A 22,150-nucleotide genomic window follows, 5' to 3' on the forward strand; every position below is an offset into this window, starting at 1 on the left:
CGGACGAGAAAGGGGAACGTCACCCCATCGTGTCCCTGAGTCAGGCTGTGTCCTGGGTACTGACGGGCTGTCCCCGAGTCAGCCTGTGTCCCGGGTATTGACGGGCTGTCCCCGAGTCAGCCTGTGTTCCGGGTATTGATGGGCTGTCCTCTGAGTCAGCCTGTGTTCCGGGTGTTGATGGGCTGTCCCTGAGTCAGCCTGTGTCCCGGCTATTGGCTGAGTTAACCGTTCCAGGGTCCTGCTTGGCCACCATTTCCAGGCACTGCTGGCAGTAAGGACCTCGCAGGTCCCCTTTGGGTTGCTTTTCCTACCCACAAGCCCATCTCTGCCCTAGGCTCCTGCCCACTTTCACACCCGGGGGGCAGCTCTCGGACAGGCGCTTCAAGTCCTCCAGCGTAGCTCCTAGCCCCCCATCTCCGCTCCGGGCCCTTGGCGGTGAGCCTCTGTGGCTCGGGAGAGACGGCGGAGCTGCTGCCTCTGCTGCGCCCAGACTGTCTCCAAGCCCCGCTTGGGCCTGGAACCCGCGGCTGGGCCTGGGCGCCCTGCCAGCTGCACCTTGCGCGTCGCCACTCCGAGCCCGTGCTGCCCGGCAGGCTAGCAAGGCTCCTTCGGGGAGACGGCTGCAGCCTTTCCTCCCCCCGTCCTCGGTTTATTGGCTGTCTATAGATTGAGCTGCGATTATGGTCCCCACTTGCCTATGGCTTGTCCGCCTGATCTGTCTGGTTCTCAGAACAGACGAATGTCAGAGCAGCCAGATGGGGTCAGACCAACGGTCCATCCAGCCCAGGGTGTCGTCTGCCCACAGTGGCCAATACCAGCTGGAGGGAACACAACAGGGAAGCCTCATATTATCCCTCCCCTGTCACCCAGTTCCAGACACAGAGGCTAAGGACACCATCGCTACCCTGCCTGGCTAGTAGCCATGGATGGACCAAACCTCCATGAATCTATCTAGTTCTTTTTTAAACCCTGTTGAAGTCCTCGCTTTCACCACATCCTCTGGCGAGGAGTTCCACAGGTTGGCTGTGTGCTGAGTGAAGAAAAACTTCCTTTGGTTTGTTTAAACTTGCTGCCTGTTCATTTCATTTGGCGACCCCTAGTCCTTGGAGCGTTGCTGGCGGCTGTATTTTGCTAGGTGTAAATCCACTGAGGCGCGGAGGAGGATAGGTTAGAGAAGTCGGTCACAGAATGCTAGGGCTGGTTAGAGAGGTGACTGCGCGTGGTCTAGCTAAGCAGGACTCAAGTGTCACTCTATAACCTGGGGCCCAAAAGGAAGTTCTTTGGGAGCCGGCGCCAGGACACAGCCCCGAGAGCCGAGCTGCCCAACCTCAGCACCCTGCCGACGACAGTGGGCAGACGCTGGAGTCCCTGGATCACCTGCCCTGTCGGGAGCGGGGAGCCGTGCATGGTCTGGTCTGGTGCCTGCGAATCAAGAGTGGGGTGCAGGATATTGTGGGCAAGGCGCAGAGCCCAGGCACGGGGGAGAGTGGGTGCCCTGCGGGGGGTGCGTGGCAGAATTCTGTATGGGTAATGCAGCGGTGCCCAGCTAGGGGGCGGGCCCTGTCCAGGGGCCACTGGCTCAGGCCCAGACCCACCTGCCCTGCAGTGACCCGGCTCAGGTGCATTAGGAGCGGCCAGGTGAGCAGCTGTGAACACAGACAGGCCCGTAGGTGGCATAGTCGCTCCACCACAGGAGCTGTTGGCAGCCCAGGGCAGGGCCCCAGGCAGGGGGGGAAAGTTCACCCAATTCCTACCCCTCCCTTAACAGCATTGCACTGGGCGGGGGGGCAGGGGGAACGGGACACAGGCAAGGTGGGAGAGCAGGGGGCAGAGAGACACAGGTAGGGCAGGAGGTACAGGGGGCAGATGGGCAGGGCAGGAGGTGCAGGGGGCAGATAGACTTGGGGGCTGGGGGGCAGAGGGCAGGTAGACACAGGTAGGGCAGGAGGTGCAGGGGGCAGAGAGAAATGGGTGGGGCTGGGGGGGAAGGGAGCAGGAGGCAGATAGACACAGGTGTAGGGTGCAGAGGGCCCAGCCGCTCCCTCTCTTTGCATTCTGCAGCCATCTCCTGCCCATCTGACCCCCACGTCCCAGTGCCAGGAATGAGGAAGTGGGGGAGGGGAGCTGGTGACAAAGGAGCTCTTGGGGGGCAGATTCCCAGGGCTGGGGGGCGGAGGCTCTTGGGGGCAGATTCCCAGGGCTGGGGGGGGCGGAGGCTCTTGGGGGCAGATTCCCAGGGCTGGGGGGCGGAGGCTCTTGGGGGCAGATTCCCAGGGCTGGGGGGCGGAGGCTCTTGGGGGCAGATTCCCAGGGCTGGGGGGGGCGGAGGCTCTTGGGGGCAGATTCCCAGGGCTGGGGGGGGCGGAGGCTCTTGGGGGCAGATTCCCAGGGCTGGGGGGCGGAGGCTCTTGGGGGCAGATTCCCAGGGCTGGGGGGGCGGAGGCTCTTGGGGGCAGATTCCCAGGGCTGGGGGGGCGGAGGCTCTTGGGGGCAGATTCCCAGGGCTGGGGGGCAGAGGCTCTTGGGGGCAGATTCCCAGGGCTGGGGTGGCGGAGGCTCTTGAGGGGCAGATTCCCAGGACTGGGGAACGGAGGCTCTTGGGGGCAGATTCCCAGGGCTGGGGGGCGGAGGCTCTTGGGGGCAGATTCCCAGGGCTGGGGGGCGGAGGCTCTTGGGAGCCAGACCCCTCTCCCCCCGTGGTCCCAGCCCAGACCCCTTCTCCCCCCATGGTCCCTGCCCAGACCCCTCTCCCCCCATGGTCCCAGCCCAGACCCCTCTCCCCCCATGGTCCCAGCCCAGAGGCTGCTCCCAGCCTCCAGCAGCCCCCACGCGACAGCCCCACCGGGCCCCTCCCCATCCTTTAGCCCCCAGCCGGTCACACCCCTAGGAGGGGGGCAGGGGACGGGGGAGAATCCATGTTCCATTGCTGCTGGGCCCCATGCGTCCTGCTCTGGGATTCCCCATGGGCATGACCCCTGTGTCCGGGCCACTGCAAAGAGCAAACTGTCCCCCCCCGACCCTCAGCTGCTTCACCACACCCCACGCTGGGGAAATTGAGGCACGCACAAAGATCACAAAGCATTCCGAGCACGTCACAGCCCAGCCCGCGGAGCCGGGCCCCACCTGCTCCCAGGTGCTGTTATAAGGCTGCATCCGCAGAGCCGCTGACAGTTCCTGATTCCTGGGCTGCTGAGAGCCCTGCAGCCCGTCAGCGAGCGACAGAGCCCGGTGCGGGACACCCGGGCCGACCCCCCACCCCCCCGGCACCATGACGCCCAGAGGCCTGTGCACGGCAGCCCTGTGCCTGGCTCTCCTGATGCTGCTGACCACAGGTGAGCCTTGGTCTCCTGCAACTGCTGGGAGGGGGTTGGCACAGGACCCAGAGCCAGAGCAGACCCGCCCCAGGGTGCCGGGCTCTGGCATGGGACCATCAGGGGCTGAGGGAGCTGGGGGGAGGGGGGAAAGAGGGGGGAGGCTGAGGATCCAGGGCAGGTATCTGTCCCTCCCTTGAGGGAGCCGTGTGGTGGGGGCCAGGCTTGGCAGGTCGGGCAGCCCCAGGAGCCAGTTCTGTGCCTCGGCTTTTACCCTCCCATCTGCCCCCGTGGGGGACGATGGGCGAGAAGGGTCTGAGTGTTCCAGATGCTGCAGCCCCCCACAGCGCCATGGGTGGCACCTGGCATCCTGGGGGTCCCCTGCGCCCTGCTCTCCCACCCCCTCACCCAGTGTTCCTGGGGTCCCCTGCGCCCTGCTCTCCCACCCCCTCACCCAGTGTTCCTGGGGTCCCCTGCACCCTGCTCTCCCACCCCCACACCCAGCGTTCCTGGGTTCCCCTGCGCCCTGCTCTCCCACCCCCTCACCCAGTGTTCCTGGGGTCCCCTGCGCCCTGCTCTCCCACCCCCTCACCCAGTGTTCCTGGGGTCCCCTGCGCCCTGCTCTCCCACCCCCACACCCAGTGTTCCTGGGGTCCCCTCTGCCCTGCTCTCCCACCCCCTCACCCAGTGTTCCTGGGGTCCCCTCTGCCCTGCTCTCCCACCCCCACACCCAGTGTTCCTGGGGTCCCCTGCGCCCTGCTCTCCCACCCCCACACCCAGTGTTCCTGGGGTCCCCTCTGCCCTGCTCTCCCACCCCCTCACCCAGTGTTCCTGGGATCCCCTGCGCCCTGCTCTCCCACCCCCTCACCCAGTGTTCCTGGGGTCCCCTGCGCCCTGCTCTCCCACCCCCACACCCAGTGTTCCTGGGGTCCCCTGCACCCTGCTCTCCCACCCCCACACCCAGTGTTCCTGGGGTCCCCTGCGCCCTGCTCTCCCACCCCCTCACCCAGTGTTCCTGGGGTCCCCTCTGCCCTGCTCTCCCACCCCCTCACCCAGTGTTCCTGGGATCCCCTGCGCCCTGCTCTCCCACCCCCTCACCCAGTGTTCCTGGGGTCCCCTCTGCCCTGCTCTCCCACCCCCACACCCAGTGTTCCTGGGGTCCCCTGCGCCCTGCTCTCCCACCCCCACACCCAGTGTTCCTGGGGTCCCCTCTGCCCTGCTCTCCCACCCCCTCACCCAGTGTTCCTGGGGTCCCCTGCGCCCTGCTCTCCCACCCCCACACCCAGTGTTCCTGGGGTCCCCTGCACCCTGCTCTCCCACCCCCACACCCAGTGTTCCTGGGGTCCCCTCTGCCCTGCTCTCCCACCCCCACACCCAGTGTTCCTGGGGGTCCCCTGCGCCCTGCTCTCCCACCCCCACACCCAGCGTTCCTGGGGTCCCCTCTGCCCTGCTCTCCCACCCCCTCACCCAGTGTTCCTGGGGTCCCCTGCGCCCTGCTCTCCCACCCCCTCACCCAGTGTTCCTGGGGTCCCCTCCGCCCTGCTCTCCCACCCCTGCACCTAGAGTTCCTGGGGTCCCCTCTCCCCTGGGGTGGGTGCATCAGGGGCCCCTTTGGGCTCCCCCGGGGCCTCTCTCTGTCTGCCCAGGAGTGGCGGGTTGGGACCCAGGAGGCGGCTGGCTCCCAGCCATGGGTGCTGCACCCCGGCGCTGGCCCTGCTGTCTCTCGGCTGCGCGGGTCTGGCTGAGCCCAGAGCTAACGGCCCGGGCCCAGTCGGGAGCAGCCAGCCCCGGCTGCTGCGGCAGCGCATGGATCCCTGGCTGTGAGTGCAGGGAGCCCGCGCCCCTCTGCTCTGTCCGGAGGCCGGGACACGCGCCCCAGGCTGGTGCCGGCGGCAGGACGGGCCCGGCTGGGGCTCAGCCCGGGGGCGTCGTGTCCTCCAGGACTGCGGGGCCCGGTTCTCCTGCACGGGATGGGGGGGTGGGGTTGCTGCTGAAGCGGCAGGAAGGCCCCAGCCAGGCCGAGCGCACCCAGCAGGGCCGGGGTCCGAGCCGGAGCCTGGGACACTCCCTGTGTGGGGCGCAGGGTCGAGGGGCTGAGCCCCGGCTTGGAGCGGTTCCAGTAGATGTAGGGTTGCGCTTTGGGTCGACGCCTGGGGGGCGCTGGCTGGCGGAGGTGGGGCAGGGAGGGCCCTGGCTGGGCGGGGGGAGGTTGTGGGCAAGGTGCTCTGGCAGGGTGCACCACAGGGAGTTCTGGGGCACTGCTGAGAGTGTCAATTGAGAGTGAATCGCCTAGAGACGGGGCTACCCGCAGCCCAAGCCTGGGGTCCCCTCCATAAGGCCCCCCCACCCAGCCACACTGGGCCCTGCTGTTTGCCACGCTGGCCAGCAAGAAGTCATCAAAGCCAGTCTCTCCCCCACCGCCCCAACTCCAAACAGGTTCTTCTGATCCCAAAGGACCAGCCGCCGACCCAGGGCAAGTCAGATCTCAGACCTTCCCCCAAAATCAGGCTGTGCCCATCCTGTAGAACCTACCCTCCAAGGGTGTAAGTCAAAAAAGAACGAAAGAAAGAAAAGGCCGAGAGTTAGGGTTGTTAAAGGAATCAAACAAACACCCACACCCGCTGCAAGTTCTTGGTGCAGGCTTGTAGCAGGGATGGGTACAAACCTCTGGCTTAAGTCATCCATCTAAGGATAGGTCTTCAGTCCTTTGGTCAGAGCGTCTGTCCCTGGCAAAGCCATTCTCCCGCTCTGCTCTGCGCTGGTTAGGCCTCCGCTGGAGGAGTGTGTCCGGTTCTGGGCACCGCGTTTCGAGAAAGATGTGGAGAAATTGGGGAAGGTCCAGAGCAGAGCAACAAAAACAATTAGAACATAAGAACAGCCAGATAGGGTCAGACCAAAGGTCCATCCAGCCCAGTATCCTGTCTGCCGACAGTGGCCAGTGACAGGTGCCCCAGAGGGAGTGAACCCAACAGGTAATTATCAAACGTCTCTCTCCTGCCATCCATCTCCACCCTCTGACAAACAGAGGCTGGGGACACCATTCCTTACCCATACTGGCTAATAGCCATTGATGGGCTTAACCTCCATGAATTTATCCAGCTCTCTTTTAAAGCCTGTAATAGTCCTAGCCTTCACAACCTCCTCAGGCAAGGAGTTCCACAGGTTTACCATGCGCTGTGTGAAGAAGAACTTCCTTTTATTTGTTTTAAACCTGCTGCCCATTAGTTTCATTTGGTGGCCCCTAGTTTTTATATTATGGGAACAAGTAAATAACTTTTCCTTATTCACTTTCTCTACACCATTCATGATTTTATAGACCTCTATCATATCCCCCTTAGTCTCCTCTTTTCCAAGCTGAAAAGTCCCCGTCTTTTTAAGCTCCCCTCATATGGGACCTGTTCCAAACCCCTCATCATTTTAGTTGCCCTTCTCTGACCCTTTTCCAATGGGAGTATATCTTTTTTGAGATGAGGAGACCACATCTGTACACAGTATTACAGATGCGAGCATACCATGGATTTATATAAGGGCAATAAGATAGTCTCCGTCTTATTCTCTATCCTTTTTGTAATGATTCCTAACCTCTTGTTTGCTTTTTTGACTGCTGCTGCACACGGCGTGGATGTCTTCAGAGAACTATCCACGATGACTCCAAGATCTCTTTCCTGATTAGTTGTAGCTAAATTAGCCCCCATCGTATTGTATGTCTAATTAGGGTTATTTTTCCCAATGTGCATCACTTTACATTTATCCACATTACATTTCATTTGCCATTTTGTTGCCCAATCACCTAGTTTGGTGAGATCTTTTTGAAGTTCTCCACAGTCTGCTTTGGTCTTAGCTACCTTGAGCAGTTTAGTATCATCTGCAAACTTTGCCACCTCACTGTTTACCCCTTTCTCCAGATCATTTATGAATAAGTTGAATAGGATTGGTCCTAGGACTGACCCTTGGGGAACACCACTAAACTAAATATAGAATTTGTGATTTTATGTGGGAATTAATAAATAAAAAACAAAATAGTAACAAAATAGCCCCCTCCCCTCCGCCAGAGCCAGGCACTCCCATACTCCCCTTCTAACCCAATCCAGAGCCAGGCTCTCCCAGCCTCCCAACCTAATGCCTGGGTCTTAGAGCTGCCGTCGCCGCTGCCGCCTCCACACAGTTCTTCCTCAGGCACTGGGGCGGTGTGAGCACAGTGGCCAGTTGTGAGCAGGCGCTTGATGCCTGTGTGATGTACTGGGAGTGTTCTCTGCCCAGGCCGGGCCTGGGTGTCTGGGCCAATCCACAGGTGGGTGAGTGTGACGGCGCGTTGGGGTCCCCCGTCTCCTGCACCCCGAAATGGCACAAACAGACTGCACCAGCCGGTGGAATAGAGGAAGTTTATTGCCTCTCCAGGATACAGCACAGCACAGATGGAATCTGGTCACAGAGCTGGGCTAGGATGCCTCAGGCCCCCTTGAGATGGGGGAGACTGGGCCCCTAAACTCCAGCCCCTTTCCCTAGGCTGTCTCCTCCATGCTCCCAGACCGCAACTAACTAAGCCTCTTCCAGCCCTGCCCCCCAGCCAGGGCAGCATCCACCTTCCTTTGTTCCTCTCCATGGGGGGTGTCTGGCCACTGGTTTGCATAGTGACTCATCCTGTTTTGCTGGGTCGTGGTACCCACAGCAGCCAGTGGGGGTTACCCCAGAGCCAGCAGCATAGAAACCAGCCAGGTACCCCCACTACGTCACAGTGAGTCCGTGGGAATCTCACCTCACAGTCCAGGGGGACCCCGGGTCACAGAGCAGACAGCCCCTCCAACCTGGCTGCCCCAGATGAAGGGGACCAACGCCAAGCTGCTGAGGTGGAGCCTGCTCCTGCAGGACTATGACATGGAAGTGAGCCACGGCAAGGGGAACGGCAACATCATCGCCGCCGCGCTGACCCATCGTGGAGGCCTGAACTTGCCCAGGCCACAGGTGGAGTGGCCCCGCTCAGTTCGCTCTCGGAGGAGGGAGAGAGGTGACGCAGTGGGGGGGGTATGCTCTGTAACCCGGGGTTCCCCTGCGCTGTGAGGTGTGATTCCCACTGATTCACCCAAGGGGAGAGGCAAAGGGAGGGAGGGGGAGACGCCACCTGGCTTGGGGCAGGGCCTGGGCGCGAGGCAGTTTCTGGCTAGAAAACGTGAAGGCTGTGTCTACACTGGCATGAATTTCCAGAACTGCTTAAAAGGGAATACTATTCCGTTTTCAGTTTTTCCGGAAAAGGAGCGTCTACACTGGCAGGCTGCTTTTCCGGAAAAGCCCTTTTTCCGGAAAAGCGTCTGTGGCCAATGTAGACGCGATCAGGGCTTTTTTCCGGAAAAGACTCCTGGGCTGTCTACACTGGCCCTTTTCCGGAACAGTGTTCTGGAATAAGGACTTATGCCCGAGCAGGAGCAGAATAGTTTTTCCGGAATAGCGGCTGATTTTGTACAGTTCAATGTCATTGCATTTCCGGAAAGTCAAGGGCCAGTGTAGACAGCTCGCAGCTTATTCCGGAAAAGCAGCTGATTTTCCAGAATAAGTGGCCCAGTGTAGACACAGTCGAAGGGAACAGACTAAGCTGAGTTCTGAGGGTTGGGGGGACGATGGATCCCCTACCCCAAGGGTCTGAGTCATCCGGGCTCTGACTCCTGTAACCACGTCACGTCTATGCTGTGATGCATCCCAGAGAAGCAATAACCCCCCTGTTCTACTGGCTGGTGGAGTCTGTTCTGGCTGCTACGGGGCTGCAGGATCGGAGGGACCCGACGCGCCGGCACAGCCTGTGCAGAGCGGCCGGCCGGCTGTGAGCACATACAGGAGTGCCCAGAGCAGAGTGGCCAGCCGGCTGTGAGGACATGCGGGAGTGCCCAGCGCAGAGCGGCCGGCCGGCTGTGAGGACATGCGGAGTACCCAGCGCAGAGCGGCTGGCCGGCTGTGAGCACATGCGGGAGGGCCCAGCGCAGAGCGGTCGGCCGGCTGTGAGCGCATGCGGGAGTGCCCAGCGCAGAGCGGCCGGCCGGCTGTGAGCACATGCGGGAGTGCCCAGAGCAGAGCGGCCGGCCGGCTGTGAGCACATGCGGGAGTGCCCAGAGCAGAGCGGCCGGCCGGCTGTGAGCACATGCGGGAGTGCCCAGAGCAGAGCGGCCGGCCGGCTGTGAGCACATGCGGGAGTGCCCAGTGCAGAGCGGCCAGCCGGCTGTGAGGACATGCGGGAGTGCCCAGTGCAGAGCGGCCGGCCGGCTGTGAGGACATGCGGGAGTGCCCAGTGCAGAGCGGCTGGCCGGCTGTGAGCACATGCGGGAGTGCCCAGTGCAGAGCGGCCAGCCGGCTGTGATCTGCACTCGGCCACGGGCTCCAAGCGGCCAGCGCGCTGCACTTTATTCTTTTGAAAAATGTAGTGGCAGGCTGCAAACAATGTCAATCAGGCCGCATGCAGCCTGCCAGACGCCTGTTCGACACGCCTGGTCTAGATGGTGCTGGGACCTGCCGGGAGGGCGGGGACTGGACTCGCTGACTCGCGAGGTCCCTTCCCGTCCTTGTGCTCTAGGGTTCTAGGATGCCCCATTACCCATCCAGGAACCTCTGCTCCTCACCTGAACCCCAAGTCTGTTGTTTTCTTGTGAACTGAATGGACCCTTTGTCCCCTTGTGCAGCTCAAAATACCTCTACGAACCCAGCTTCCTCCCATGGCACAACCAGCCCGGTGACATCAACGTCCTCATCATCAACCAGCAACACGATCCCTTCCACGTCTCCTGGTGACACGAGCACCTCGGGGCCTCTTAGTGACACAACCACCCTGGCATCTCCTGGTGACACGACCACCCTGGCATCTACTGGTGACACGAGCACCTCGGGGCCTCTTAGTGACACAACCACCCTGGCATCTCCTGGTGACACGAGCACCTCGGGGCCTCTTAGTGACACAACCACCCTGGCATCTCCTGGTGACACGAGCACCTCGGGGCCTCTTAGTGACACAACCACCCTGGCATCTCCTGGTGACACGACCACCCTGGCATCTCCTGGTGACACGAGCACCTCGGGGCCTCTTAGTGACACAACCACCCTGGCATCTCCTGGTGACACAACCACCCTGGCATCTCCTGGTGACACGACCACCCTGGCATCTACTGGTGACACGAGCACCTCGGGGCCTCTTAGTGACACAACCACCCTGGCATCTCCTGGTGACACGAGCACCTCGGGGCCTCTTAGTGACACAACCACCCTGGCATCTCCTGGTGACACGAGCACCTCGGGGCCTCTTAGTGACACAACCACCCTGGCATCTCCTGGTGACACGACCACCCTGGCATCTCCTGGTGACACGAGCACCTCGGAGCCTCCTAATGACACGACTACCCTGGCATCTCCTGTTGACACGAACACCTCGGGACCTCCTAGTGACACGACCACCCTGGCATCTCCTGGTGACACGAGCACCTCGGGGCCTCCTAGTGACACAACCACCCTGGCATCTCCTGGTGACACGACCACCCTGGCATCTCCTGTTGACATGACCACCCTGGCATCTCCTGGTGACACGAGCACCTCGGGGCCTCCTAGTGACACAACCACCCTGGCATCTCCTGGTGACACGACCACCCTGGCATCTCCTGTTGACATGACCACCCCGGCATCTCCTGTTGACACGAGCACCTCGGGACCTCCTAGTGATATGACCACCCTGGCATCTCCTGGTGACACGAGCACCTCGGGGCCTCTTAGTGACACAACCACCCTGGCATCTCCTGGTGACACGACCACCCTGGCATCTCCTGGTGACACGAGCACCTCGGGGCCTCTTAGTGACACAACCACCCTGGCATCTCCTGGTGACACGACCACCCTGGCATCTCCTGGTGACACGAGCACCTCGGGGCCTCTTAGTGACACAACCACCCTGGCATCTCCTGGTGACACGACTACCCTGGCATCTCCTGGTGACACGAGCACCTCGGGGCCTCCTAATGACACGACTACCCTGGCATCTCCTGTTGACACGAGCACCTCGGGACCTCCTAGTGACACGACCACCCTGGCATCTCCTGGTGACACGAGCACCTCGGGGCCTTCTAGTGACACAACCACCCTTGCATCTCCTGGTGACACGACCACCCTGGCATCTCCTGGTGACACGAGCACCTCGGGGCCTCCTAGTGACACGACCACCCCGGCATCTCCTGTTGACACGAGCACCCCAGGGCCTCCTGGTGACACGACCACCCCGGCATCTCCTGTTGACACGAGCACCCCGGGGCCTTCTGGTGACATGAGCACCCTGGCATCTCCTTGTGACACGAGCACCCTGGCGCCTCCTGTTTACACGAGCACCCCGGGGCCTCCTAGTGACATGAACACCCCAGCATCTCCTGTTGACACGAGCACCCCGAGGCCTCCAGGTGACACGAGCACCCCGGCATCTCCTAGTGACACGACCACCCTGGCATCTCCTGGTGACACGAGCACTCTGGCGCCTCCTGTTGACACGAGCACCTCGGGACCTCCTAGTGATACGACCACCCTGGCATCTCCTGGTGACACAACCACCCTGGCATCTCCTGATGACACGACCACCCTGACAGCTCCTAGTGACACGAGCACCCTGGCATCTCCTAGTGACACGAGCACCCCAGGGCCTCCTGTTGACACGAGCACCCTGGCATCTCCTGGTGACACGAGCACCCCGGCATCTCCTGGTGACACGAGCACCCTGGCGCTTCCTGGTGATACGACCACCCTGGCATCTCCTAGTGACACGACCACCCCGGCATCTCCTGGTGACATGAGCACCCTGGCGCCTCCTGTTGACACGAGCACCCCAGGGCCTCCTGGTGACACGAGCACCCTGGCATCTCCTGTTGACACAAGCACCTCGGGGCCTCCTAGTGACACGACCACCCCGGCGCCTCCTGTTGACACGACCACCCTGGCGTCTCCTGTTGACACAACCACTCTGGCGCCTCCTAGTGACACAACCACCCCGGCGTCTCCTGTTGACACAACCGTCCCGGCGCCTCCTAATGACACAAACACCCCAGCGTCTCCTGTTGACACAACCACCACGGTGCCGCCTGTTGACACAAATACCCCGGCGTCTCCTGTTGACACGAACACCCCGGCGCCTCCTAGTGACACAACCACCCCGGCGCCTCCTAGTGACACAACCACCCCTGCGTCGCCTGTTGACACAACCACCACGGTGCCGCCTGTCGACACAAATACCCCGGCATCTCCTGTTGACACAACCACCCTGGCGCCTCCTAGTGACACAACCACACCGGCGCCTCCTGTTGACACGACTACCCTGGTACCTCTTAGTGACACAACTACCCCCGCACCTCCCAGTGACATGACTTCCCCGGCACCTCCTGTTGACATGACCACCCCGGCGCTGCCTGTCGACACAAACACCCCAGCATCTCCTGTTGACACAACCACCCTGGCGCCTCCTAGTGACACAACCACCCCGGCGCCTCCTGTTGACACGACTACCCTGGTACCTTCTAGTGACACAACCACCCCTGCTCCTTCTAGTGACACAACCACACCGGCGCCTCCTGATGACACGAGCACCCTGGCGCTTCGTAGTGACACAACCACCCCAGCGCTGTCTGTTGACACAACCACCCCGGCATCTCCTAGTGACACAACCACCCCGGCGTCTCCTGTTGACATGACAACCCCGGTGTCTCCTGTCAACAGAACCATACCGGTGCCTGCAGTCGACACGACCCCCCCGGCACAGCCTGGCACCGTGATCCTTCTTTTCTCGCTGTCGTTCCGCATTGTGAACAAGAACTTCAACGACTCCCTTCTCAACCCTGTTTCCAGTTACTACCTGGCTCTGGAGGGCGTAATCAAGGCCATGGTAAGTCCAGCCCAGCCGCGGGCCCTGTCTCCCCTGGGGGTGGCTGCCAGCCCCAAGGTGTCGGGAACTTGGCATGAGCTCCACCAGGCCGCCGCCGGACCCGTGCTCCCGCTGCCCTTCAATGACCCATGAGGCTCTGCCGTAGCAGAAACCCCTCAGAGCCGGGAGCAGGGAAACTTCCACCCCCCGTGGGCCAAGTCCTGGGCGCCAGGCCCCTCAGCCCCAGAGGCTCCTGTCCTGGAGCAGCAAGGGGAGAGTCCCTCAGTCCATGCCCTGTGTGGCGGTGAGCTGGGGGTTCCCCGATCCTGCACCCCCGTAGCAGCATGAACAGACTCCACCAGCCGGTAGAACAGAGAGGGGTTATTGTTCCTTCAGGGTACAGCACAGCCTAGACGTAATCTGGTTACAGGAATTAGGGTAGGATGCCTCAGCCCCCTCCTCTGTCTCTCTCCTTCATGGCTCCAACTTAGCCTGTACTGGCCCTGCGTCCCCAACAGCCACTACGCAGGAGGATCCGGGGACACAGAGCAGACAGCCCCCCACTACGCCACATCTGGAAGCCTGCTTCGGCTCTAGCCCCCTCTGCCCCTCTGCCGCCAGCCTGGGACATGGGTGCTGGAACTAGGGGTGCTGGGGGCTGCTCCACGCCCGGCTCGGAGTGGTGCCCGGACACCAAGTTTCCAGTTCCATTCGATGGCTCCCGGCACCCCCCCACACACAATTCTCCGGTGGGCCCGGCTCTGGGGAGACATCCCTGCCCCCATCCCCTGCCCCCCCAGGAAGAGAACAGCAAGGGAGGCTGGCAGGGGCCGGGGCTGGTCCCCCCAGGCGGCTGGGGGCCGGCATTGACCCTGCTCCCCTCTCTGTCCGTGACAGTACATGCAGGTCTATGGCTGCGCAGACTGTCCCAACGGGCAGAACTACCGGGGATTCACCGATCTGCGGTTCAGGTACAGCGAGCACCATGGGGCTGCCCCCACATGGGGAAGGGAGGGGGCAGCCTGCTGGGCTGGGGAGGGAACAGGGGGGGAGAGAGGCTGGGGGGCTGCCAGAGGCTGTGCTGGGCAGGTGCGGGGGCTACAGGCGGGAACAGCCTGAATGAGGGGCTGCAGTCCAGCGCCTTGGGTAGGTGAGAAGCAGGGTGCACAGCTGGGGTCCGGCAGTAGCTGGGGAGGGGCCAGGTGGGAAGGGGGCGGGGCCGGAAAGGGGGCGGGGCCAGACCCAGCTAATGCCCCCTCTGTGGCCTGCTCTGCAGCCCGGGCTCGGTGGTGGCAGCCTCCGTTCTGCTGTACGGAGCGAGCAACAGCAGCATCAACGACACCGACATTAAGCAGCAGCTGGCGGAGGGTCTGGAGAGCAATAAAACCGTCGGGCTCCAGCTGGAGGGTATCAACGGTGAGCAGCCTGGGCCGGCCCCCGTGTGTCCGCACAGCCCCCGGCCAGGGGTCCCTGTGGGGGGGTGGTGTGCACGGCCTTGGGGCAGAGCTCTGTGGGGACCAGGCTTCCCCCAGGCTGGGCTGCTTGGGGGGTGTTGCGGGCGCCAGCCCAGCCCTGCCTGTATCTGTCCCAGCGGGGGGGGGCGTGGGCGGCTGGGGCTGGGCCCCTTCCCTGCACCCCGGGCCCAGCCCCTTTCCTACAGCCCCTAGCTCTGTCCCATCTGCCTGGCCAGCCTGGGACCCTCTGCCGACTCCTGCACCCTCCCCTCCCCTCCGGGTTCTCCGCAGCCCCTGACTGCTCCTGCTTCCGTTTCAGCCACTTTTATCGGCTTCACTTCATCCACCCCGGCGTCTCCTGTTGACACGACCACCCTGGCGCCTCCCGGTGGAACATCCACCCCAGCGCCTCCCGGTGGAACGTCCACCCCAGTGCCACCCGGTGGAACGTCCACCCCAGCGCCTCTCGGTGGCACAAGCACCCCAGGGCCTCCCGGTGGAACGTCCACCCCAGCGCCTCTCGGTGGCACAAGCACCCCAGCGCCTCCCGGTGGAACGTCCACCCCAGCGCCTCCCAGTGGCACAAGCACCCCAGCGCCTCCCGGTGGAACGTCCACCCTAGCGCCTCCCAGTGGCACAAGCACCCCAGCGCCTCCTGGTGGAACGTCCACCCCAGCGCCTCCCAGTGGCACAAGCACCCCAGTGCCTCCCAGTGGAACGTCCACCCCAGCACCTCCCGGTGGAACGTCCATCCCAGCACCTCCCGGTGGAACGTCCACCCTAGCGCCTCCCAGTGGCACAAGCACCCCAGTGCCTCCCGGTGGAACGTCCACCCCAGCACCTCCCGGTGGAACATCCATCCCAGCACCTCCCGGTGGAACGTCCACCCCAGCGCCTCCCGGTGGAACGTCCACCCCAGCGCCTCCCAGTGGCACAAGCACCCCAGCGCCTCCCGGTGGAACGTCCACCCTAGCGCCTCCCAGTGGCACAAGCACCCCAGCACCTCCTGGTGGAACGTCCACCCTAGCGCCTCCCAGTGGCACAAGCACCCCAGCGCCTCCTGGTGGAACGTCCACCCCAGCGCCTCCCAGTGGCACAAGCACCCCAGTGCCTCCCAGTGGAACGTCCACCCCAGCACCTCCCGGTGGAACGTCCACCCTAGCGCCTCCCAGTGGCACAAGCACCCCAGCACCTCCCAGTGGAACGTCCACCCCAGCACCTCCCAGTGGAACGTCCACCCCAGTGCCTCCTGGTGGCTCGAACACCCCAGCGCCTCCCAGTGGAACGTCCACCCCAGCGCCTCCTGGTGGAACGTCGACCCCAGTGCCTCCCAGTGGAACGTCCACCCCAGCGCCTCCCGGTGGAACGTCCACCCCAGCGCCTCCCAGTGGAACGTCGACCCCAGCGCCCTCCAGCAACACGACCACCCAAGTGCCCTCAGTTGATACGACCCCCCCGGCACAGCCTGGCACCGTGATCCTTCTTTTCTCGCTGTCGTTCCGCATTGTGAACAAGAACTTCAACGACTCCCTTCTCAACCCTGTTTCCAGTTACTACCTGGCTCTGGAGGGCGTAATCAAGGCCATGGTAAGTCCAGCCCAGCCGCGGGCCCTGTCTCCTCTGGGGGTGGCTGCCAGCCCCAAGGTGTCGGGAACTTGGCATGAGCTCCACCAGGCCGCCGCCGGACCCGTGCTCCCGCTGCCCTTCAATGACCCATGAGGCTCTGCCGTAGCAGAAACCCCTCAGAGCCGGGAGCAGGGAAACTTCCACCCCCCGTGGGCCAAGTCCTGGGCGCCAGGCCCCTCAGCCCCAGAGGACCTGTCCTGGAGCAGCAAGGGGAGAGTCCCTCAGTCCATGCCCTGGAAGCCTGCTTCGGCTCTAGCCCCCTCTGCCCCTCTGCCGCCAGCCCGGGACATGGGTGCTGGAACTAGGGGTGCTGGGGGCTGCTCCACGCCCGGCCTGGAGTGGTGCCCGGACACCAAGTTTCCAGTTCCATTCGATCGCTCCCGGCACCCCCCCCCCACACACACACAATTCTCCCGTGGGCCCGGCTCTGGGGAGACACCCCTGCCTCCATCCCCTGCCCCCCCAGGAAGAGCACAGCAAGGGAGGCTGGCAGGGGCCGGGGCTGGTTCCCCCCAGGCAGCTGGGGGCCGGCATTGACCCTGCTCCCCTCTCTGTCCGTGACAGTACATGCAGGTCTATGGCTGCGCAGACTGTCCCAACGGGCAGAACTACCGGGGATTCACCGATCTGCGGTTCAGGTACAGCGAGCACCATGGGGCTGCCCCCACGTGGGGAAGGGAGGGGGCAGCCTGCTGGGCTGGGGAGGGAACAGGGGGGGAGAGAGGCGGGGGGGCTGCCGGAGGCTGTGCTGGGCAGGTTGGGGGGGGCTACAGGTGGGAACAGCCTGAATGAGGGGCTGCAGCCCAGCACCTTGGGTAGGTGAGAAGCGGGGTGCAGGGCTGGGTTCCGGCAGGAGCTGGGGAGCGGCCAGGTGGGAAGGGGGCGGGCCAGACCCAGCTAACCCCCCCTCTGTGGCCTGCTCTGCAGCCCGGGCTCGGTGGTGACAGACTCCGTCCTGCTGTACGGAGCGAGCGGCACCAGCATCAGCGACACCGACATTAAGCAGCAGCTGGAGAAGGGTCTGGAGAGCAATAAAACCGTCGGGCTCCAGCTGGAGGGTATCAAGGGTGAGCAGCCTGGGCCGGCCCCCGTGTATCCGCAGCAGCCCCCGGCCAGGGGTCCCTGTGGGGGGTGGTGTGCACGGCCTTGGGGCAGAGCTCTGTGGGGACCAGGCTGCCTCCCGGCTGGGCTGCTTGGGGGGTGTTGCGGGAGTGTGACGTAGTGGGGGTACTTGCTGGGCTGTGGTGACCCCTGCTGTCTGGAGCAAGACCCAGCAGGGAAAGCCTCACTAGGCAGAGGTAAGGCCAAACTTGTTGAACCAGTGGCCAGACACCCCCCATGGAGAGGAACAAAGGAAGGTGGAAGGCTGCCCTGGCTGGGGGGCAGGGCTGGAAGTTAGGGAGTTGGTTGCTGGCTGTCTGTGAAGATGGAGGAGACAGCCTAGGGAGAGGAGCTGGAGTTTAGGGGCCCAGTCTCCCCCCAACTCAAGGGGGCCTGAGGCATCCTAGCCCAGCTCTGTGACCAGACTACATCTGTGCTGTGCTGTATCCTGGAGAGGCAATAAACTTCCTCTATTCCACCGGCTGGTGCAGTCTGTTTGTGCCATTTCGGGGTGCAGGAGACGGGGGACCCCAACGCGCCGTCACAGGGAGCCAGCCCAGCCCTGCCTGTATCTGTCCCAGCAGGGGGGGCGTGGGCAGCTGGGGCTGGGCCCCTTCCCTGCACCCCGGGCCCAGCCCATTTCCGACAGCCCCGAGCTCTGTCCCTTCTGCCTGGCCAGCCTGGGGCCCTCTGCCGACTCCTGCACCCTCCCCTCCTCTCCCCTTCACCTGTGCTCTGGGTGCCCCGCAGCCCCTGACTGCTCCTGCTTCCGTTTTAGCCACTTTTATCGGCTCCACTTCATCCACCCCAGCGCCCGACCCCCTGGTGCCCGGCTGGGGCATCGCCCTGCTGGTCCTGGGCTGCGTCGCACTGGTGCTGATCCTCCTCGTCCTCATCCTTCTGGTGAGTATCCCCCCTGCCCATCCCTGCGGCCTCAGGCCCCCTCCAGCCTCTCTCCTCCCGGCCCCCACCGACCCTCACCTCCGCCTCTCGCCCTTCTAGATCGTCTGCTCGTGCCTCAGGAGGAGCCGTGGGAAGCTGGAGCTGCTGAGCGCACACACCTCGTATGGGCCCACGAGCGAGTCCCCCACCTACTACACCCACGGGCGCTTCAATGCCCCCGGCCCGAAGCAGAACCCCTACAGCCACGTAAGTGCTGGGGCCTGGCCCGGCCCTGGGGTGCCCCTCGCCCGGTGTGTGCCCCATGGTGCCCTCACTGGGGAGTGGACTGGGGGGTGGTTAGTGGGTGGCACTGTGAGGGGTTGTAATGGGGGGGTGCAGATGGTGGCACTGTGAGGGGTTGTAGTGGGGGGGGTTCAGATGGTGGCACTGTGGGAGGTTGGAGTGGGGCGGTCGCAGGGTGGCACCGTGGGAGGTTGGAGTTGGGGGGTGTGACGGCGCGTTGGGGTCCCCATCTCCTGCACCCCGAAATGGCACAAACAGACTGCACCAGCCGGTGGAATAGAGGAAGTTTATTGCCTCTCCAGGATACAGCACAGCACAGATGTAATCTGGTCACAGAGCTGGGCTAGGATGCCTCAGGCCCCCTTGAGATGGGGGAGACTGGGCCCCTAAACTCCAGCCCCTTCCCCTAGGCTCTCCTCCATGCTCTCCAACAGCCAGCAACCCACTAACCCTCTTCCAGCCCTGCCCCCCAGCCAGGGCAGCATTCCACCTTCCTTTGTTCCTCTCCATGGGGGGTGTCTGGCCACTGGTTTGCATAGTGACTCATCCTGTTTTGCTGGGTCATGGTACCCACGGCAGCCAGTGGGGGTTACCCCAGAGCCAGCAGCATAGAAACCAGCCAGGTACCCCCACTACGTCACAGGGGGTCGCAGGGTGGCACTGTGGGAGGTTGGAGTTGGGGGGTCGCAGGGTGGCACCGTGGGAGGTTGGAGTTGGGGGGTCGCAGGGTGGCACCCTGGGAGGTTGGAGTTGGGGGGTCGCAGGGTGGCACTGTGGGAGGTTGGAGTTGGGGGGTCGCAGGGTGGCACCGTGGGGGGTTGGAGTGGGGTGGTCACAGGGTGGCACTGTGGGAGGTTGGAGTTGGGGGGTCGCAGGGTGGCACCGTGGGGGATTGGAGTTGGGGGGTCGCAGGGTGGCACTGTGGGAGGTTGGAGTTGGGGGGTCGCAGGGTGGCACCGTGGGGGATTGGAGTTGGGGGGTCGCAGGGTGGCACCGTTGGGGATTGCAGTTGGGGGGTCACAGGGTGGCACTGTGGGGGGTTGCAGAGTGAGGCTGAGGGTGGAACTAGGGGATGCGTCACACTGAGGTTGTGGGGCAGGGTGGGAGTGGGCTGGAGGTGGGGCCCATGCCTGGCCCTGGGACATGGAGCCCGACCAGTGGCCCCTGGGCCGTGCTGGCTGTGCCCTGCCCCATGGGTCCCAGGCAGCCCCCGTCTGCTCCAGGGCGCTGGGCTCCGACAGTCCCTGCTGGCCGGCAGCAGGAGGGCCAAGGCCCCTGCCTGGGCAGAGCCCGGGGTGCCAGGTGGCCTTGGGCAGGGCAGCTTGGCCGGGCTCAGGCGGAGTCTGGTTTTCCCTCCCCCTCCCCATGGGGCCTGGCAGCGGGGGGCTGGTGTCTCCTTGTCACCATGTCTCCGCCTGTGCAAGGACAGCCGCCCCGCCCGGCTCATGCCCTAGGAGTCGGTGCCAGCGGGCACCAGGGCCGCAGCAACGTGCCAGGGGCTGGTCCGGGGCGTTACAGGGATGCTCTCTGCTGTTACAGGCCCAGGCCTGGCACGGGTCCCAGGCTCCCCACAGGGTACCTGGCCCTCCATGCCGACAGGGGGAGGTGGTGATGGCCCGGTAGGGGCTAGGACAGACGCGGGTGGGCCCAGTTTTCAGGGGGGCGGGCAATGATGGAGGCGGGGGAGCGGGATGGAAGGCCCTAGGGGGCTGGAAGGGGAGGGGCACAGCAGGGAGCCGGTGCCCTGGGGAGGGGGCCAGGAGGAAAGGGGACCTGCCCCCTACCCCCACTCAGCAGACGGGCCCAGCGCGGGGCCCGCCGGGGAGTGGTGCTGCCGGGCTGATGGACCCCGCCGGTCGGGAGCCGCAGCCTGTGGATCTGGGGGGCTCTGGCCCTGCTTTGGCGCCTCTGCCCCCCTCCCCCTCCCTAGCTACAGCCCTGCTGGGGAGATCCTGGTTGCCAGGTAACGGGGTTGGCCTGGCGGGGCTCTAACCCCGTCCCCTCTGTGTCCCCCAGATGTACACCGGCAACGGCAACAACGCCTTCTACACCAACCCGGCCGCGTCGTCGTAGGATCGCCGGGGCGCCGCCCCACGGGCTCCAGCATCCCCCCGAGCTTCCTGCAGCTGGACTCCAGGGGCCAGGCGCCCACAAACGGCCCTGGGCAGGGGGCTGCTGCCATGTGGCGGGTGGGGGAGGAGTCAGGGAGCAGGTCGGGGGGTGTCAGCTCTGGGGAATCCCCCCCACCCTGCAGCCCCTGGCCCTGGGGGGGGCTGCTCCGGCTCCCATTGGGCCCAGCAATAATGGGGGATGGGGCAAATTCCTGCCTTGCTGCGTGGGGGAGGGAAAAGGGGCTGCCCCATACGTCCTGCCAACCGGCCTGGGCAGAGCAGGGAGCACGGCAGCGCCTCCCCAGGGAGCCCCCCATAGTGCCGAGCTCTGGGAGGGGCGTGTCCCTGCCCCCCCCACACCCAGCTCCCCCCTGCTGCCGGGAGCTGGGCCCGAGCGCCGGGAGGCTGCCAGCAGCCGGATTCGAACGCAGGGGAACTGGGTGAACAAGGCGACGGGGACCCCCAGCCCCAAGCGCCTCCTGCCACAAGCACTTGCCAAACGCCGTCTACTGCCATGGGGCCCCGGGGCAGGGCTGGGCCGGGTGCGCGGCCCCGCTGGCCTGGGGCTGTTCTACTGGGACGGGGCCCGCAGGGCTGTGACGGCCCTGCCGCGACGGGGGGGACACAGGGCCCTCGGGGATGGGCTGTATTTATAGGGATTCGCAATAAAGGGATCTGTGCCGAGTCAGGCTCCAGGCTGCTTTTTTCCTGCGCCTCTGGGCGGGCGAGTCAGCGCCGTGGTCTGTGTGGAGGTGTGTGCGACGGGCACCCCTGGGCACCCACGCCACCCGGCTCCCCGCCCAGCCAGTCAGCCCCCACAAGGGCCAGGCACCCCTGCATCAGACAAAGGGGAGCTCCGCCCCTGCACATTCCTCCCGCACAGCCAGCCGAGAGCCGGAACGCAGCACAAACGCCCAAGGAAATGGCCGGGCGGGTGTAACGGCCTCAGGGGATAGTCTGGCCCTGAGGCTGCTCTTGGGGTGACCGTGAACCCTGGCAGAACCCAGAATCCCCCTGGGCAGCGCCTTGGTGGTACCCAAATCCCCTGGGTGCTACCCAGAATCCCCCAGGGCAGCGCCTTGGTGGTACCCAAATCCCCTGGGTGCTACCCAGAATCCCCGTGGGCAGCGCCTTGGTGGTACCCACATCCCCTGGGTGCTACCCAGAATCCCCCGGACAGCGCCTTGGTGGTATCCAAATCCCCTGGGTGCTACCCAGAATCCCGCTGGGCAGCGCCTTGGTGGTACCCAAATCCCCTGGGTGCTACCCAGAATCCCGCTGGGCAGCACCAGTGCTCTGTCTACTTCAGTGTGACTGACCCACAGACAAGGGGTTTCACGGTGGCCACATGTAACTTGCAAGCGACTGGGGGGGGGGCATGACAGACCCAGCTGCCCACTCGCCAACAGCAGCCCTGGGAACACCTGCGAGCAGCTCTCCTGCCAAACGTGCCCCAAGGGCCTCGCCCCCTTGTTCTAACCGGGGCTGTCGCATTGGCCT

General features: G+C 64.1%; 2 protein-coding genes across 2 annotated transcripts in view; both read left to right on the forward strand.

The window, feature by feature from the left end:
* The window catches only part of LOC102456563 (uncharacterized), a 79,640-nt gene extending 67,528 nt beyond the window's left edge, over positions 1 to 12,112 (forward strand). The window contains exons 26-31 of the mRNA XM_075908313.1: positions 8,075 to 8,316; positions 9,974 to 10,311; positions 11,086 to 11,158; positions 11,214 to 11,229; positions 11,349 to 11,995; positions 12,078 to 12,112. Coding sequence (XP_075764428.1) covers positions 8,075 to 8,316; positions 9,974 to 10,311; positions 11,086 to 11,158; positions 11,214 to 11,229; positions 11,349 to 11,995; positions 12,078 to 12,112 — 1,351 coding nt within the window. The remainder of the gene's footprint in view (positions 1 to 8,074; positions 8,317 to 9,973; positions 10,312 to 11,085; positions 11,159 to 11,213; positions 11,230 to 11,348; positions 11,996 to 12,077) is intronic.
* On the forward strand, positions 12,109 to 21,334 carry MUC1 (mucin 1, cell surface associated). Its single transcript, XM_075908314.1, has 9 exons — positions 12,109 to 13,194; positions 14,071 to 14,144; positions 14,450 to 14,589; positions 14,947 to 16,214; positions 16,818 to 16,891; positions 17,181 to 17,320; positions 18,133 to 18,257; positions 18,357 to 18,503; positions 20,556 to 21,334. The coding sequence occupies exons 1-9, from the start codon at positions 12,109 to 12,111 to the stop codon at positions 20,610 to 20,612; spliced, it is 3,111 nt and encodes a 1,036-aa protein (XP_075764429.1). The 3' UTR covers positions 20,613 to 21,334.
* The last annotated feature ends 816 nt before the right edge of the window (positions 21,335 to 22,150 follow it).

This window comes from Pelodiscus sinensis, chromosome 24 (assembly GCF_049634645.1).
Source record: "Pelodiscus sinensis isolate JC-2024 chromosome 24, ASM4963464v1, whole genome shotgun sequence".
Lineage (NCBI taxonomy): Eukaryota > Metazoa > Chordata > Testudines > Trionychidae > Pelodiscus > Pelodiscus sinensis.

What these genes read in the sequence shown, in the direction of transcription:
- MUC1 (XM_075908314.1), top strand. Translation starts at nt 12,109, where the DNA reads ATGAGCACCCTGGCGCCTCCTGTTGACACGAGCACCCCAGGGCCTCCT. An exon ending in CCAGCTGGAGGGTATCAACG is followed by an intron (nt 14,590 to 14,946) that starts GTGAGCAGCCTG and finishes CTTCCGTTTCAG; the next exon opens with CCACTTTTATCGGCTTCACT. An exon ending in AGCAGAACCCCTACAGCCAC is followed by an intron (nt 18,504 to 20,555) that starts GTAAGTGCTGGG and finishes TGTGTCCCCCAG; the next exon opens with ATGTACACCGGCAACGGCAA.